The 17198-nt window shown below is 43.0% G+C and overlaps 1 protein-coding gene across 3 annotated transcripts in view; it reads left to right on the top strand.

Moving 5' to 3' along the window:
* Positions 1-17198, top strand: part of Evi5 (ecotropic viral integration site 5) — a 119054-nt gene that overhangs the window by 23368 nt on the left and 78488 nt on the right. For 2 of the 3 annotated variants that reach the window (XM_050155723.1, XM_050155724.1), the window contains one exon: positions 12598-12827. In XM_050155723.1, the coding sequence (XP_050011680.1) occupies positions 12679-12827 (149 nt within the window). In that variant the 5' untranslated portion in view covers positions 12598-12678. Of the gene's footprint in view, positions 1-12597; positions 12828-16294; positions 16349-17198 lie in introns of those variants that run through there. The other variant, XM_050155725.1, reaches the window with a different exon arrangement.

The raw sequence follows: 17198 nt of genomic DNA, 5'->3' as shown, positions 1-17198 counted from the left end.
TGTGTGTGTGTGAGTGTCTCCTGCACTTAGTGACCGCACAGCCATGTGTGTGTGTGTGAGTGTCTCCTGCACTTAGTGACCGCACAGCCATGTGTGTGTGAGTGAGTGTCTCCTGCACTTAGTGACCGCACAGCCATGTGTGTGTGAGTGAGTGTCTCCTGCCAGTCAGGGCTTTGGATAGAACACCGAGGAGTTGGTTGCCTTCCAGCCTGCGTTTCAGCCCAGGGTCATTTAAAGTGTGTTCAGATGCATATTTGGGAGTGAATGCTGTCAGCCAGAGTATCTCCACTTAGTTTTTCTTCACAGTCTCTGTGTGTACCAAATTCAGTAGCCTAAGTTACCCGCCCCCCCCCCACTCCATGCTGGACAGCACTGTGCCCTGGAGCTTCACCCCAGCCCCACTGGGATGTTACCCTCCACAACTGAGAGACATTTTGATGTTTTAAACTGTCTGGTTGGCTGTACTTGGTTATGGCAGTCCTGGGGAACTAACACAGGCCATCTTTAGAAAACACAAGTCAGACGGTTAAAATGGACCCCCACCCCCCACTTTGTGTGTGGTGACAGGACATGCTTAGTTTGCCCGATTATGAACTTCTTTATTCATCTTTGTTTTTGAAGGCGTTTTGCTATGTACACAGTTCAGGTTTTGAACTTGGAATCCTCCTGCCTCAGCTTCCTGAGTGCTGGCTTATAGGCATGTGTACCACACTTGGCTAACATTCTTCTACTTTAGCAGGAGAGGCAGGCTGCTTGTCAGCTCTGACCAAAATTTATACGTTAACAATGAATACAGTACTTCAGAGATTGTTAAATGTCATAGCCATATGGGGTTGTTAGAAGTTCTTTCATTAAAGTGTGTTACTTAGTAATTAGGTAATTTTGTCTTTATAGCAAGAGGGTTTATAGAGTGTGTGAAGTTTCTCTCTAGCTCACTGTGCGTTTCCCCCTTTGTTGGGGTTGGACCCGAGCCTCACACACTCGGCGAGTGTTTGTTTGCTCACTGAGCTGTACCCACCCAGCTCTAAGTGTGCTTTCTAATTAATTTAGTTATGCGTGAAAGTGTGTGTGTGACACATGTGTGTGAATGCACACATGTTTGGGGATCTGGATGGACCCTCAGGAGTCATTCCTCTCCTCCCACCTTGAGAAGCCAGGGTGGCTGGCACCAAGCTTCCTGGTGTTCTGTTTGCTGGGATTAAGAGATCTGGCTCTTGGGGGATGGAGCTCAGGCAGCCAGGACCGCACAACAGGCACTTTGACCTGCTGAGCCGGCTCACCAGTCCCAAGGAGGCCTTTTTTAGATGACAATATTTTTGTTCTCTGAGTAATATGTTTATTTCTTTTTTTTTTTTTTTGATATTTATTGAGCTCTACATTTTTCTCTGCTCCTCTCTCTGCCTCTCCCCTCCTCCTTTCAACCCTCCCCCAAGGTCCCCATGCTCCCAATTTACTCAGGAGACCTTGTCTTTTTCTACTTCCCATGTAGATTTGATCTATGTCTCTCTTAGGGTCCTCATTGTTGTCTAAGTTCTCTGGGATTGTGGTTTGTAGGCTGGCTTTCTTTGCTTTATGTATAAATACTACCTATGAGTGAGTACATGTGATAATTGTCTTTCTGGGTCTGGGTCACCTCACTTAAAATAATGTTTTCTAGCTCCATCCATTTTCCTGCAAAATTCAAGCTGTTGTTATTTTTTCTGCTGTGTAGTACTCCATTGTGTAAATGTGCCACATTTCCTTATCCATTCTTCAGTCGAGGGGCATTTAGGTTGTTTCCAGGTTCTGGCTGTGACAAACAATGCTGCTCTGAACATAGTTGGGCACATGTCCTTGTGGTACAACTGAGAAGTCTTTGGGTATATACCCCAAAGTGGTATTGCTGGGTCTTGAGGTAGGTTGTTTCTAAAATGGCTGAAAAACACTTAAGGAAATGTTCAACATCCTTAGTCAGCAGAGAAATGAAAATCAAAACAACTCTGAGATTCCATCTTATACCAATGGCCAAGATCAAAAACACTGATGACAACTTATGCTGGAGAGGTTGTGGGGAAAAGGGAACACTTCTGCATTGCTGATGGGAGTGCAACCTGGTGCAGCCCCTTTGGATGTCAGTGTGGTGAATTCTCAGAAAATGTTTATTTCTTAAGGAATAATAACTAATATAATGGTATAATGAGACATAGTGCATTGTGGGGATTAAAATTAGGGGACAATACCAAGTAGCAACGAAAAAGCACTCATTTGTGGTTTTACCATACTTGAATTCAGAATATTGAGTATAGCCAAGAAGTGTCTTCAGATGGGGAGAAAGTGTGGCAGCTGCAGACAGCACACAGAACACTGCTGCCAAACAGGAACAAGAGGCTGGGAAAGATTCCTGGTTATAGACAGGGAGATCTCTGTGAGTTCAAGGCCAGCCTGGTCTACAAGAGTTATATTATGTGTCTGAAAACCAACTAACCCCACCCACCCAAAGAAAACCCCAAACAAACCAAATAAGGTGGGGGTGGGGAGAAAAATAGTTTTCAGACACTGATACATACTGGAAAAACAATAAAAAGTGGACCCCAAATAGACAAACACAGGACCAATAAGAAAAAAATGCCCAAGCAAAGCATTTTGGGACAAAAAGTCTACAAAAATACCCTTCAATCTATTTTGTGTTGGTCATCTATGGAAGCGCATGGGAGCTAATACACCCTTAAGTGGGACTAATACACCCAGTGAGACTCCATTGTGGAGAAAACAAATTTTTCCTTTGCAAGCAGATGTCAACTGCAGGTAGTTTCTTGGTTAGGGTGGGAGCCTATGCCCACTTCTCCCTCTGACCAGTGAAATCCTGTCTGGCTTGAACCTCTGCAGGCCTGTGTGTTGCCACAGTCCTGTGAATTTGAATGTGCATTAGTTCTGTGTCTGGAAGACACTCCTCCTTGGAGTCATCCATCCCCTCTGGCTCTTTAAGCCTTTCCACCTCCTCTTCCACACAGCTCCCAGAGCCCTGTGGGAGGGTTTGATGGAGGCGTTCGCTGAGGACCCAGTGCTCTAGAGTCTCTCATTCTCTGCACGTTGTTCAGTCGTGAGTCTCTGTGTTAGTTCCCATCTACTTAGGAAGAAGCTTCTTGGATGATGACTGAGACACTGATCTCTGTGTGTAGTAGAATGCCTTTAGAAGTCATTTTATTGCTGTTAACTTTTAACAGAATGGCAGTTTTCCTGTAGGCCCATGGCTTATCCAGTCCTAGGTTCTTAATAATTCTTGCAGTGTCAGACATGAGTTCCATCTCATGCAGTGGACCTTACATCCAATCATAGCATGGTTGACATGAGTTCCATCTCATGCAGTGGGCCTTCTATCCAATCATAGCGTAGTTGATAACGCTCACAACATTTGTATCACTATTGCACCAGCGTATCTTGTAGGCTGGTCACCACTGTAGATGGCAGGGTTTGTAGCTGAGTTGATGGTTGCCTTTCTCCTCAAGTAGCATACAGAGTACCTTCCAGCACCATGAACACTAGCCAGCAGGGGTGAAGCCTCTAGTTAGGTACCAGCTTGAGTTTGTTTTTGATGAACTATGTTATCTTCAGCGAAAGGCCTTCTCATCAGTTTGTTGAAAGCAACCAATAACCTTGGTAATAGCCACAGATATTTGGGGTTTCTTTGTGACCTCTGGCTAAGCACTCAACTAGATGTTACCCATTTCTGGCACTTAAGGTTTCATTTCTTGGTGGAAGATAATCTAATTGGGGCATTGTCACCTCCATTGTTTGATGGCACCATTTTGATTTCTTTCATTTATGTATGTATTTTAGGAAACTTCTATGGTAGTGAGTTTCCCAACGGCTTCTTAAATGCTCTTAGTTTTCTCTCTCCATATTTCTTTTTTTTTTTTTTCCAGGAGAGATGACTCATTTTATTTCTCTTAACTTGACCCCATCTTTCCCACTTAAGGTTCCAACTCTGCAGATATACCACACCCTCCCCCTTAACAGTTGGGCTCCTGGGAGGTGAATGGGTAAACCACAAAGTTTGAGGAAAGGCAAGGTCGCATACCTCTCGAGCAAGGAAATCAGAAGGCTGAGTAACTGTACAAACTGCATGTGAAATGAGCAATCCCCCCACCCGGTAGTGGCCAGACGCACAGTCTCTGGCTTCTTGGGCTCAATCACAGTTCGAAGTTAGGAAGCCAGCGATGCCGTGAGATCGCCAGGCATCATTTAAGGGGTACAGGAGCTCCAGCAGTTTGAAGATGGTCCTTACAGTAGGGTCCTGATGCTCTCTCCCTCTCGAAAGCTTGGGCTCGGGCAGCTTTGGCCTCATCTTCCAGCTCATCAAGGAAACGCTTCTGAGCCACTGAATAGAAGGTGTAATCATAAATAGCTAATACCATGACCCCGATGCCCAGGCCAGTCACGATGTTCCGGGTCCGCTGCTGTGGCAGTGTTTTCTGCCACTGGGCAAGCTGCACCTGCCGCATAAACTGCACTTGCCCTGGGGTCAATTTATCCCGCTGAGCCAATGGGGCATTTCCATCCTTATCACCCAAAGGGTCACCAGCTCCAGACGCCGCCATGTTGCTGCTCCGCCCTAAGCCGCCCAGCCCCGCTCTCTTCCTATTTCTCTGTCACCCCACTCTCCCTTCTCCCTCCCATTTGTTCCTCACACTCAATCCTCCCTCCCATAACTATATATCTTTTAATTTCTCCTTCCTAGGGAGATCCTCTTCTCTTCCTTTGTCCTTTAATAGGTACCTAACCTCTGTTGTTATGTGGATTGTAGCATGCATATCAAAGGCTTAAAAGCCAATATCCCCATATAAGAGAAAACATACTGATTTCTCCTTTTGGGTTTGGGTGACCTCACTTGGATGATTTTTTCCCCCTAGCTCCATCCATTTATCTGCAAATTTCATTCTTTTTAACAATTAATAATATTCCATTGTGTAAATGTACCACATTTTCATTATCCTGTCATCAACTGATGAACATCTAGACTGTTTCCGATTTCTGGCTATTGTAAATAGAGCAGCAATGATTATGGATGAGCAAATGTCTACATTTATGTAGTAGGATGTAGAGTCCATTGTGTATATGCAAAAGAGTGTGGTACAGCTGGATCTTGAGGTAGATCTATTCCCAGCTTCCTGAGAAACTGCACACTGATGTGCATAGTGGCTGTACAAGTTTGCACCCCACCAGTAATGAATAGGGGTTCTCTTTCCTCTAGATCCTCACCAGCATGGGCTATCTTTTGTGTTATTGATCTTGGCCATTCTGACTGGTATAAGATGAAATCTCAAAGTAGTTATGACTTGCATGTCCCTGATGACTAATGATGGTGAGCGTTCCTTTAAATGTTTCTCAGCCATTTGTGTTTCCTCTGTTTTGAGAACTCTGCATGCTTCTGTACACCATGCTCTGAGAACTCTCTCTCTGCATGCTTTCAGCTTGGTTATTTTCTTGATATCCAGTCTTTTTTTCAAAAGTTCTTTATGTATTTTAGATACTAGCCTTCTATTGGATGTGAAGATATATATATATATATATATACATATATATATATATAATTGGTGAAGATCCTTTTCCATTCTATACCCCGCCTCTTTACTGAATGGTGGTGTTGTGCACAGAGATCCCATTCATTGTTTCTTAGTGTCTGTGCTGTATGCAGGCAGAACACCTATACTAACTAAATAAAAAACATTTAAAACTTTATTGCGTTGTTAGGACTTTAACTCAGTACAGTAGTTATTGGAAAAACTCTTGTTTGGAAAAACTCTTGTTCAGAGGGATTTTATATACAAAGTTTTAGTTCTCTCTCTCTCTCTCTCTCTCTCTCTCTCTCTCTCTCTCTCTCTCTTTGGAAACAGGGTGTCTCCTGGAACTCACTGTAGATCAGATTGGTCTTGAGTTCACAGAGATTCTCCTAAGTGCTGAGATTTTCTTTTTTTCCTTTGAGGTATGAGATCTCACTATGTAACTCAGGTTGGCCTTGAATTTGGAATCTTCCTGCCTCAGCTTTCAGAGTGCTGGGATTGCAAATGTTTGCCACCATACCTCACATGATTCTTTGTTTGCCTTTTGGACTTTGTTAAATAATCAAAAGAAATTTGAAGTAGCTGTATTGATTTCAGACAAAGCAGGTTTGAGAGGGAGTTACCAGGAATAAAGATAGTCCTTACCTAACAGAGTATAGCCATTTCTAAAAAAAGACATTACAGTTAGTGAGGCAAAGCAAAGTAGTGAGTTAGAGGCCGGCCCAGACTACATGTGACCCCGTCTCAATACAAAGCCAACCAACAAGCAAAACCTGGACCTTGAGTGGATCCACTGTTAGGACTACAGACTCCAGCATGTGTGACTGCCACTGAGCAGCACCAGAAGTGGGTGACTGAATGCAGAAAACACGCTCTAAGATTGAGGACAAACCCATCCAGACCACATTCTGGGACGGGACATGGTCTTTAGCTTGTGTTTACAGGCCACAGTAGAATTCAGTTAGAAACCAGTAGCTCTATCATTGTATAACCTGTGTTGTAAAGTTAGAAAAATAGTTGGAAAATATAAAAATTTCTAGAGATTAAACAGTATCCTCCTAAAATAATATTGGATAAAGAAATTGCAAGAGAAACTAAAAGTGTTTTGAAGAAAAATTAAAAGCAGTGAAAGCAGACAAAGAAGAGAGCGTGAAGTGTGTGTGTCAGAAATGAAGGGTATAATGTCACAGGGCCGTACTTGTAGTGCCGAGAATGAGAAAAGGCTGCAGTGTAAGCCTAAAGCAAGTGGCAGAAAAGGGTGAGAGACACTATAAAGTCGATACGAAGATGTAAATGTCAAGACCAAAAGCATTTTACAGTTTCATTTATTTTTTTAAGACAGTTTCATGTAACCGAGGTTGGACTCCTGGGCTTGAACTCAGGTCATCAAGTTTGTGAGGTAAGCACTTTGACCTCTGGGTGAGCAGATCAGGAACAGCTGTCAGGTGATGCCTACAGGGCCAGGTCTTGAGCAGTGGGCTGTGCCATGCCCACCATGCCTCTTTGGGTGCAGAGCATCTGGCTTGTGCAACCTACCCCTCAAAGGCAGCCACACTGGCACTGTTAGGTAACTCCATATTGACCTCCCTGGTCATCTCCCCAGCAGCCAACAACAGGTGCATCACATTGAGAGCCTGCTGGAAGTTCTTTAACGTATGGACCCTTTTCTTTTGGTTGTATGACTTTTGTTTTGTTTTGTTTCACACCAGGCTGGCCTGGAACTCAGAGATCTACCTGCCTCTGCCTCTCGAGTGTAGGGATTAAAGGGATGTGTGACAATGCCTGACTTTGGTTATGCGTCTCAGTGGCCGCTGCAGGGTCTGCACAGCTGAGTCACATCTGTATATTCAAGCTTGTGTTTGGCAAGAGTCAGAATTGCTTGAATGTTGTTTTCAGAGGTCATGTTGACTGGGACAAACATGTAGGTCTCTCCTAACTTTTTGGGACTCAGCTGTCTGCCACCCTGATAGCAGTATTAGGACGAACTAGGCAGTCGCAGGTTTGCAGTCCTTGACTGTTACTCAATGTGATAGCTGGGCTGGGTCGTCCAGAGCCTATTGGTCTCTTGTCTGTTCTGGCTGCCTTACTCTTTTTGTTCCTGGCACCGTAACTGTTGATATCCTTATTGGACTTGAAAGAGGGTGTGAGGTTACGGTCCCTTGAAAGCCTTCAAGATGGGCTAGGTGTTTGGTGTGTTGAATTAGTTCTTCCAGAGTTAATAGAGCTAGTTTCTATTGGTGGCAGATTTGACAGTACAGATTATAGCTCTCAGTGTGGAAGTTCAGATCCCCAGACCAGAACACTGGCCTGTTGTGTGGTGGGAGTCAGTGGGTCATGGTGTATAAACCCCGCACCCTTCCTGGCCTGTTGTGTGGTGGGAGTCAGTGGGTCCATGGTGTGTAAAGACCATAAACCTGCACCCTTTCTGGCCTGTTGTGTGGTGGGAGTCAGTGGGTCATGGTGTGTAAAGACCATAAACCCGTACCCTTCCTGGCCCTCATCCCAGCTGACTGCACTGGTGTCTTGAGGGGCAGAGGGGTGGGAGGTGACACAGAGCATTAAGCCGTCAAGGTCTCTGGATCTGCCCATTCTGGAAGTTTCATAAAGATCGAATCGTACTTTGTATCTCTTTAATGTATAATTGTCCTTTTTGATGATATTTTAACATTTTGAGTGTTCACTTCTCAGAATATGATGTGGGAGTGTCATATATCAATCTGTTGATTTCATTGGTTAAGTAATAAACACACTGCTTGGCCTCATAGCTTAGAACATAGATGGGAGGAGAAAACAGAATAGAATTCTGGGCGGAAGAGGAAGTGAGGTCAGACTCTGCTCTGCTCCCGGAGAGACCCGACAGCTCTGCGCTCTGGAGCAGAGACACCATGATGGACGGAGGCTAGAATCTTCCCGGTAAGCGCACCTTGGGGTGCTTACATACATCATTAGAAATGGGCTAGTCCAGGTGCGAGAATTAGCCTGTAAGGGCTAGGGTTCATGGGCCAAGCAGTTCTTAAATGAATACAGTTTGTGTGTTGTTATTTCGGGCATAAGCTAGCCAAGCGGCCGGGGTGTTGGGGACGCAGCCCCGCGGCCGCTTCCTATTTCAACAAGAATAAATATGTAGCATGTCTGTGATGTGGACAAGAACTTGCAACATGTTTGCATTGTGAGGTTCATGATCCAGGGAGGTTAGGGCATAGTCAGTATGAAAGATAATTAAATTACATAGAATGTGTGAAATTATGAAAATAGTAATATTAATGCATTACTTAGTGCTGAGGCCGAATCTCATTTCTTTTTTTTTTTTTTAAGATTTATTTATTTATTAAGCATACAATGTACTACTGGCAAGGAAGACACCAGGTCTCATTACAGATGGTTGTGAGCCATCATGTGGTTGCTGGGAATTGAACTCGGGACCTCTGGAAGAGCAGCCAGTGCTCTTACCCTCTGAGCCATCTCTCCAGCCCGAATCTCATTTCTTTAAGGTCGAGTGGATGTCAGAATTATGCCTTTGGTTATTCCAAACTCTCTAAATGGAGGCCTGTTGCTACAGTATACAGAAGAGGCATGGTAAAGTAATTCATTTTAATAAATTAGAACAAATAGTAGATTGCTTTTGCCTTTGCAATAATTCACTTCCGTTAGGGACTTCTCTCTAACAGGATTATAAAGATGACTGCTTGGAATTCACTGAGTATATTCTGAGTTAGTGGTTGCATTAGGAGATGGTATGTTTATGGCAATCTCATACGTGTGTATGATGAATTTTGTTTCTTTGTATCCTCCTTTCTTACCTCCCCTGCTTAAGCTCTCCTTCCAACAAGTCTCCTCCCCCCACTTTTTCATCTGTGCATGGGAGTGGGAGAGAGGATAGTTTAATATTTAACTTATTATTTAATAATTTAATGATAATTGAGAGCTTAAATATTGTTGCCTGCATGAGTGTCAGGTTATTTTTTTTGGAACACGGACAACTTATCAGGCTATACAAATGAAAACAACCCCTTCCTCATCCCTACCCCCATTAGCTGAACCGTGGGTGGTGGATCAGCTCCCTGAGCCCCGCCACCCCCCCCCATGATGAAATGGTGACGGCGCCAGTCGTGGACAGGACTTTGTCGTGGTCATGAGGACAATGACCGTCAGGTCTAGAAGACACTTTTTCACACTAGGGTTCTTTTTCAAAATGTGTTTTGTATATGTGGGTACACACTTGACGCTTGGCCTTTTATGGATTTTAGAGCTTGATCTCAGGTTGTTAGAATTGGTAACTAGCGACTTGACCTGCCAAGCGTTCTCATTAACCCCAGAAAGCATCATTATTCTCAGCTCCCGTCCTGCCTCTTACATCTTCCATATATCTCCTGAACTTCAGAGGGGCTTTTATAGATGTCCAGTTTAAGGTCAGGCACGCCACACTCCATTATTCCCAGCACTTTACTAATTGTGAGTGTGTTACACTGCCCACTGCAGGGAGAAGCTTCACTGACAGCCTGAGGTCAGCACTTTCCTGTGGTGTAAACATTAGTACTTGAAGGCAGTTTGACACTGTGTCCATTTAGCAAAATAACAATAGTAAGTTCTTTGCTAGGGCCTTCCCAGCCATGGGCTGGTGACCAGATTTACAGTGCTAGGCGTGAGTTCTTTCCTGTGGGAGCACTAAGTAGAGAGTGGGTAGCTATCCGCATAGCGGACATACCATGATTGCTCCAGTGGGCAGACTTCCCTGGCGGGTTGATATTGTAACAGTCAGGTCCACAAGTGAAACTATTGGTGACATTGTCTCTACCTCTCCCTGGCGGGTTGATATTGTAACAGTCAGGTCCACAAGTGAAACTATTGGTGACATTGTCTCTACCTCACAGTAGCATACACAGCACCTTCCAATACTGCAAGTGAGCCTCAGGGAAGACGCTGCCAGCTCATTTCCAGCTTTGTTTCTGTCCTGCGCCCGGCGGCTGTCTGTGGCGTCTTCAGCAGTAGGTTCTTACAAGTTAGTTCTGGTGGGCAATCAAGAGTGACGGCAGTAACCCATAGTTCTGTCATCTCTGGAGCCTCTCTGACCATATGTTAAGTTTTCTGGCTTTAAATATTACTCTGTGCCTTTGGAATGCAAATTACTGTCATGTCACAATTTGTAGTAATGTGTAGGTTTTTCTTTATAGGAAGGGTCACTAGAGTAACATCACCTTCTTGTTGCTTAGTTGGATTTCTACTTGGCTTTAGTTTTTTTTTTTTTTTTCTCCAAGGTGTTTTCTCTGAGATCCTGCCTGTTCTGGATCTCACTATGCAGACCAGGCTGACCTCGAACTCACAGAGATCCGTCTGCTTCTGCCTTCCAAGTGCTGGGATTAAAGGTTTATGCCACCAATGCCCAGCTGCCTCGAGTATTATTTCTTCCTGTAGTGATCTGCGCTGATCTGTGAGTTGGCAGCAATTGTTTGGGGGTTGGGTGAGATATCTGGAAGGAAGCAAACTGAATAAATAATCTGCCCCATGCTTCTTTCCTATGGGTCGATCCTTCTTGTTATTCTTGTGAGCGTTCTCCTCAGTAACTATGGTCATATGGCCTCTTTTGTAATACTAATCCAGAAGGAAAGAAATTCTAGTAGGGAGGGGACAGAAAGCTAAACAGAAGCTAGAGGTAGCTTGGGGTAAAATCCTTGCCCCTCAGTTCTTGAAGCTGAATCTTTCTTGTATTAGATGCTTCACTGCTATGTTGAACGGCTTAATATGTCTTAGAATTATTTTCCATATTATCCTGTTCCCGCATAGTTTTCATCCTAGGTAGAAGTCTAGGATGTGGGGAGAGAGCACCATTTCATAGCTTTGGACAATCCGTGAGAGCACTGTTTACTGTCAGAAGTTGGAGCAGATGTTGGTACATGCATTGTGGTTTTTTTTTTTTTCATGCATTGTGTTTTAGTGTCTGTGAATGAATTATTATACATAAATTTAAGGGTGGCTGGCATTAAGTTATTCAGAAGATAACTTTTTCCCTGTCACATAAGATTTGAGATCTCGAAGATCATACAAGTACTGCATGGCTTGTAATCTTTAAGGCTACATATGTCACAGCTAAGACTTTAAAAAATTATTGTGTGTGTCTGTATATGTTTACACTCATGGGCATGTGTGCCATGGTATGGAGGACAGAGAACAGCTATGGAGTTTGTCCTCAGCTTCTACTTTCTGTGTGAATTCTGAAGATCAAACGCAGATGCTCGGCTTTCATGGCAAGTATATTGTCGGCTGAGCCATTTTGCCAGCTCAGAAGCTCTTCATAAGAACAGTGTTTGTACCAAGTGGTGGTGGTGCACACCTTTAATCCCAGTACTTGGGAGGCAGAAGCAGGCTGATCTCTGTGAGTTCAAGGCCAGCCTGGTCTACAAAGCACTTGCTGTTCTTGTAAAGAACCTGAGTTTGGTTCCCTGTACTGGCATGGCAGCTCACAACCATGTTTAACTCCAGTTTTAGGGGATCTGACACCCTCTTCAGGCTTCTGAGGGCAACAGACATGCATGTGGTATATATACATATATACAGGCAAACACCTAACATAGAAATGAGTAGATCTTAAGAAAGATGAAGAAAGAAAGTTCCAAAGTCTGGATGTTAGAATAATGGTAGCAAAGACAGGCTTAACCCCCATCACCTCAGTGAATTTTGAGTCAAACTTAGCGGGGTCACCAAGTTTGTGGAAATGATTGCATGTAACTGGAGGTTTCTCCCTTTCCTGCAGCCACTTTTAAAATAACCACTCAGAGACTTAATCTTAATTACAAACTGTTTGGCGTTAGCTTAGTCTTATCATTAACTAGTTCTTACAACTTAAGTTAACCTGTTTCCATTAGTGAGTCTCGTGACTGTCACCTCACAGCTTGCTTCCCTAGCGACTGCTGGTGTCTCCCAGACTTCGACTTCTTCCTGGCTGTTGGCTACATCAGCTTCTTTATTAACCAGTGATAACAAACTGTATTCACAGCATACAGAGGGGCCTCCCACATCGATCGCAACACAACTAAAATGTGCTTTCTCTTCTGTCCCTCAGGTGGCGACAGACAAGGTGGCGGAAAAGCTGAGCTCTACTCTCTCATGGGTGAAGAACACAGTCTCGCATACCGTCAGTCAGATGGCCAGTCAGGTGGCCAGTCCATCTGCATCATCACACACGACATCCTCATCCACCACACTGTCAACACCAGCGCTTTCGCCGGCCTCCCCTTCAAAGTTGAGTCCAGACGACTTAGAACTCCTGGCTAAGCTGGAGGAGCAGAATCGGTGAGTGAGGTTGCTGGACATTTCTCTTCCTGTTATCGTATAGTTTCCTAGTTTCTGACCCCTTGTGTTCCAGAATTACTACACAGACATTCAGGAATTTCTTTGGGAGGTTAGTCCAAGACTAAGGTTTACCTTCAGCTAATAGCGCTTGAGATTCATTTTCTTAGTATAGCAGACTCTAAATCCTTCTTGAATCTTATGAATTATTAAGGCAAAACTATCATTTTTGTTTTATTTATTTTTCAGGGCTGGGATTGAGTACATTGGCCTATGCTTCCATCCCTACTTTTTTTTTTTTTTTTTTTTTTTTTTTGGTTTTTCAAGACAGGGTCTCTCTGTGTAATAGCCCTAGCTGTCCTGGAACTCACTTGGTAGACCAGGGTGGACTCAAACTCAGAGATCCACCTGCCTCTGCCTCCCGACTGCTGGATTAAAGGTGTGTGCCACCTCCGCCTGACTGACAATTACTCTTGACTGCCTTCTTCAGTTATTTTCGTTCATGTTCGTATGAACCTTACTTTTGTCAGTAGAGCTGAGTCACGTCGGGGTCACGGAAATCGCAAATGTGTTGCCAGGACAGACGTCACTGTTGTGGGGGGAGGGCTGAGAAGTGTCTCAGCAGACCCAAATGGAGTCAGAACAGGATGGCTGTGCCTATCATTTCAGATGATCAGACATTTTTTTCTGAGATGGGGTCTCATGGAGCCTGTGCTACAGGTGTGTGCTACCACAGTTTATGAGGTGCAGGAGACTGAACCAAGGGCTTCATGCATGCTAGGCAAGCACTCTGAAGACTGAACTACATGCCCAGACCATGATTGTGGCTTTGAATTTTAGCCATTTTAATAGGCATTGATAGTGTGTGGTTTTATTTTATTACTTTCACTTAAAAATTTTCAAACACCTCCATCTCTCAGGTTCAGAGATTATAGGCACCTGCCACCATGTCTAGCAATAGTGCATTTTTTAAAAAAAGATTCATTTACTTTTATGTGTATGAATTTTGCTGGCATGTATGTCTGATCATCATGTACCTGCAGAAGTCAGGAAAGGGGTCGGATTGCCTGGAACTGGAGTTACAGAGGTTGTAAGTTGTCAACTGGGTGCTAGGAACTTAACCTGGGCCCTCTGGAAGAGCAGCCAGTGCTTTTAGCTTTTGAGGCCTCTCTCCAGTTCCAGTAGTGCATACAAATTAATTTGTATTTTCCTACTAATGTTATTTATTATTATGTATACAGTGTTGTGCCTGCATGTATGTCTGCAGGCCAGAAGAGGGAACCAGATCTCATTATGAATGGCTATGAGCCACCATTTGGTTGCTGGGAATTGAACTCAGGACCTCTAGAAGAGCAACCAGTACTCTTAACCTCTGAGCCATCTCTCCAGCCCAAATAAAAATAATTTTAAAAACGTTTAAAAATATCTTTTGAAGAACAGAAGTTAAGTTTGTGTATTTGTGATGTGTGTACGTTGTGGGTACACATTTATGGAGGTGCATGTTTGGAGGTGGAGGCCAGAGATTGATGTTGACTTCTCTGGTGATTTCCACTTTTATTTTTTTGGGTCACAGTCTACTGAACCTGAAGTTTATTGATTATCTGGCTAGGAAGTTCAGGGATCTGCCTGCCAGTGTCCTCCCTTTCCCACCCTCCACTGGGGTTGCAGGCATCGGCCCCATGCCGAGCTTTGACCTGGGTAATAGATGGGTCCAGACTCAGCATAGGCTTTCCTGACCGAGCTGACTTCTCATCACCTAGTTTTAAATGTTGATGAAGGAATAGCTTACTGTTGTACTTCCGTGGATTGTGCATTTGGTAACCCAAGTTCATGTAAACTGTCTTCCGTATTTTCTTTTACTTTTACTTTGTTGTTGTTTAGAGAGATGACTCCTCATGATATTTGTGGCTCCCCTCAAACTCTTGGTTCAGTTGATACTGAATTTACTTGTATGTGTACAAGACCAGAGTTTGAGAAATTTTTTTAAGATTTATTTTTATTTTATTTTATATGTATGAATGTTTTGCCTACATGTATGTATGTCTGTATGTATACCACATACATGCCTGATGCTCATTGAGGTCAGACAGGGCCTTGAATCTCCTGGAACTGGAGTTTCAGACAGCTGTGTGCATGTTTGGTTGTTCTATAGCATTGGTTAAAATAACTCTTTTATTTTTGTTTCATTTCTTTGAGATAGAGCCTCTCTGTTGTATAGCTCTGGCTGTCCAGAAACTCCCTATGTGGGCCAAGTTGGCTTCCAAGTCCCAGAGATCCCCTGCCTCCCCAGTGCCGGGATTAAAGGCGTGGGCCACATCCAGCTCTTTTCTTTGCCTGATCAGCTACTCTTCCATAACTACTTAGACACTTTAGCTAATGTCAGTTGTTTACAGATGCTGGGTCTGTGTCTGCACTCCATTTTGTTCTGTTCATCTAGTATTTGGTCTTAAGGTTGTACGGTATTGCCTTATTTGTCACGGCCACCCTCGACCTGCAAGGATGCCGCGACCACCGGAGCTCTTCTCACTGCAGTTTATTCCAGGATTTTATTCACTTCCTCTCTCTTTCCCGTCTCTCTTTACTCTCTCTCCCTCTCCCCGGGCAAACCTCTCTCAGCCCTTAAGTAGGCATGGGCTGCCAACCCCGAACTGCCAGGTGGCCACTGCCCACAGGTTCACGCATATGCAGGCAGCTGATAATCATTGCGTGATCATAGCATAGGTCAGGCCTTAGCCATCTCAGGAGTTGATTATACATCTCCATCAGGTGTGACACCACGCAGCTGGCTACACTTATTTATTATAGTTTTGTAATAGGTTTGGAAATCAGATGTAGTCTCCTGTGGTAGTTTGAGAATGCCCTACAAGATCATATATTTCTGGTCCCTAATTGGTGGGACTGTCTTGGAAAAGATTAGGAGATATGTCACTGTGAGTGACTTTGACTTTTCAAAAGGCCCAGAGGGAAGATATATTTACTTTTATTAAAAACAACAACAACAACCCAAATGAAGTGTCATACCTGAAGACCTAACATCCCCCACCCCGTTTTGCTGGCCTCTGCAGGAGTTGGTAAGGAAGTTGTGTGTTTTACAAGTCTAAAGAAACAGTAATCAACAGAATTGCTGCCTGTGATACCACAGTGTAAGACACTGTTCTTAAGCATATGTGATTGATTCCCTTCCCACGTGGAGATTCTACTCTAAATGTGTCTTTAACTGTCTGATTTAAGAGACACAAAAATGGGGGCAATATTTTAGAAAATTAAAATGTAAGAAACATGAGAATAGAAAATTATTTTCCTTTACATGGTCTTGTTGCAACTATTTCTTTAAAAAAGTAAATGTACGCAGCAGCCTCAGAAAAATGTGAAGAAATGGTTCAGTCCAATGTCAAAGATTTGTTTGAAGAAAGTTAATAATTGATAGACTTAAGTTAAAATAGGACAGCTTTTTTTTGGTTTGTGTTAAAATGTGTTTTTCATATTAAGAATACAAAGGCCTTGGCAGAGATGAATTTGAGGAGGTGAGTCTCAAGTGTGATGGTGCATTTTAGTTCAGGGGAAGATAGTATTGTTTTAAAGTTTGAACTACCTATTTGATTTAAAGTTTTGTTTTAGCCATCTTTATTTCCTTTTACTTACTTCAGTTTTCCTATTTAGCATATCCTTCAAGGAGAGAGATACTACAATGATAAAACAGAACCATTTTTATACGAGGTATATTTTTGTTTTTAAAATATAATTACCATGAGTCTCTGTTACCCCAGTTCAAATGTCCACATTAGAGCTCTACTGCTTAGTGTTTTAGCACTGACCCCACGGCTGCTGGGCACTGCAGTGTGCCTCGTCTGACTTAGACTTGCTGTTAGGTGTAAACTGTAAACTATACCAGATTTTGAAGGCTTGTTTTGAAAAAGGTAATATAACGTTAATTTTAAGAAAACTTGAGTACGTGTTAAAATGATGTTTTCTTTTTTGAAATGACTTTTTTTAAATTGAATAAAATAGCTCTATGTTCTGGACCATGCTTGTAACTCTAGCACTTTGAAGGCAGAAGGATCACCATAAGTTCTAGGTCAGCTTGGGCTATAAAGCAGAACCAGTCTCAAGATAAACAAATCTAAATAAATAAAATAATATATTATAAAAATTAGTCACTTTTTGAACTTTCAAGATGTAGCTGCTGCCTGGAACATTTAGAATTGTGTAAGTGACTTGCATTATATTTCTGTACAGTCTGGTCTCCATGGTCTAATGTTCATTAAATACTTAAGAACTTAAAAAAACCAGCATTACCTCAGTTTCCCTAAGGATACTGTCTATAAAATATCCAGCAAAATTCATTAATAAATGAAAAGGTTTTAAGTAAAACAG

The sequence above is a fragment of the Alexandromys fortis genome, unplaced genomic scaffold, assembly GCF_014885135.2.
Source record: "Alexandromys fortis isolate MF-2015 unplaced genomic scaffold, M_Fortis_MF-2015_v1.1 scaffold_87, whole genome shotgun sequence".
NCBI lineage: Eukaryota > Metazoa > Chordata > Mammalia > Rodentia > Cricetidae > Alexandromys > Alexandromys fortis.
Note: the sequence above shows the minus strand (reverse complement) of the source record. Positions and strands in the feature narration are given on the sequence as shown.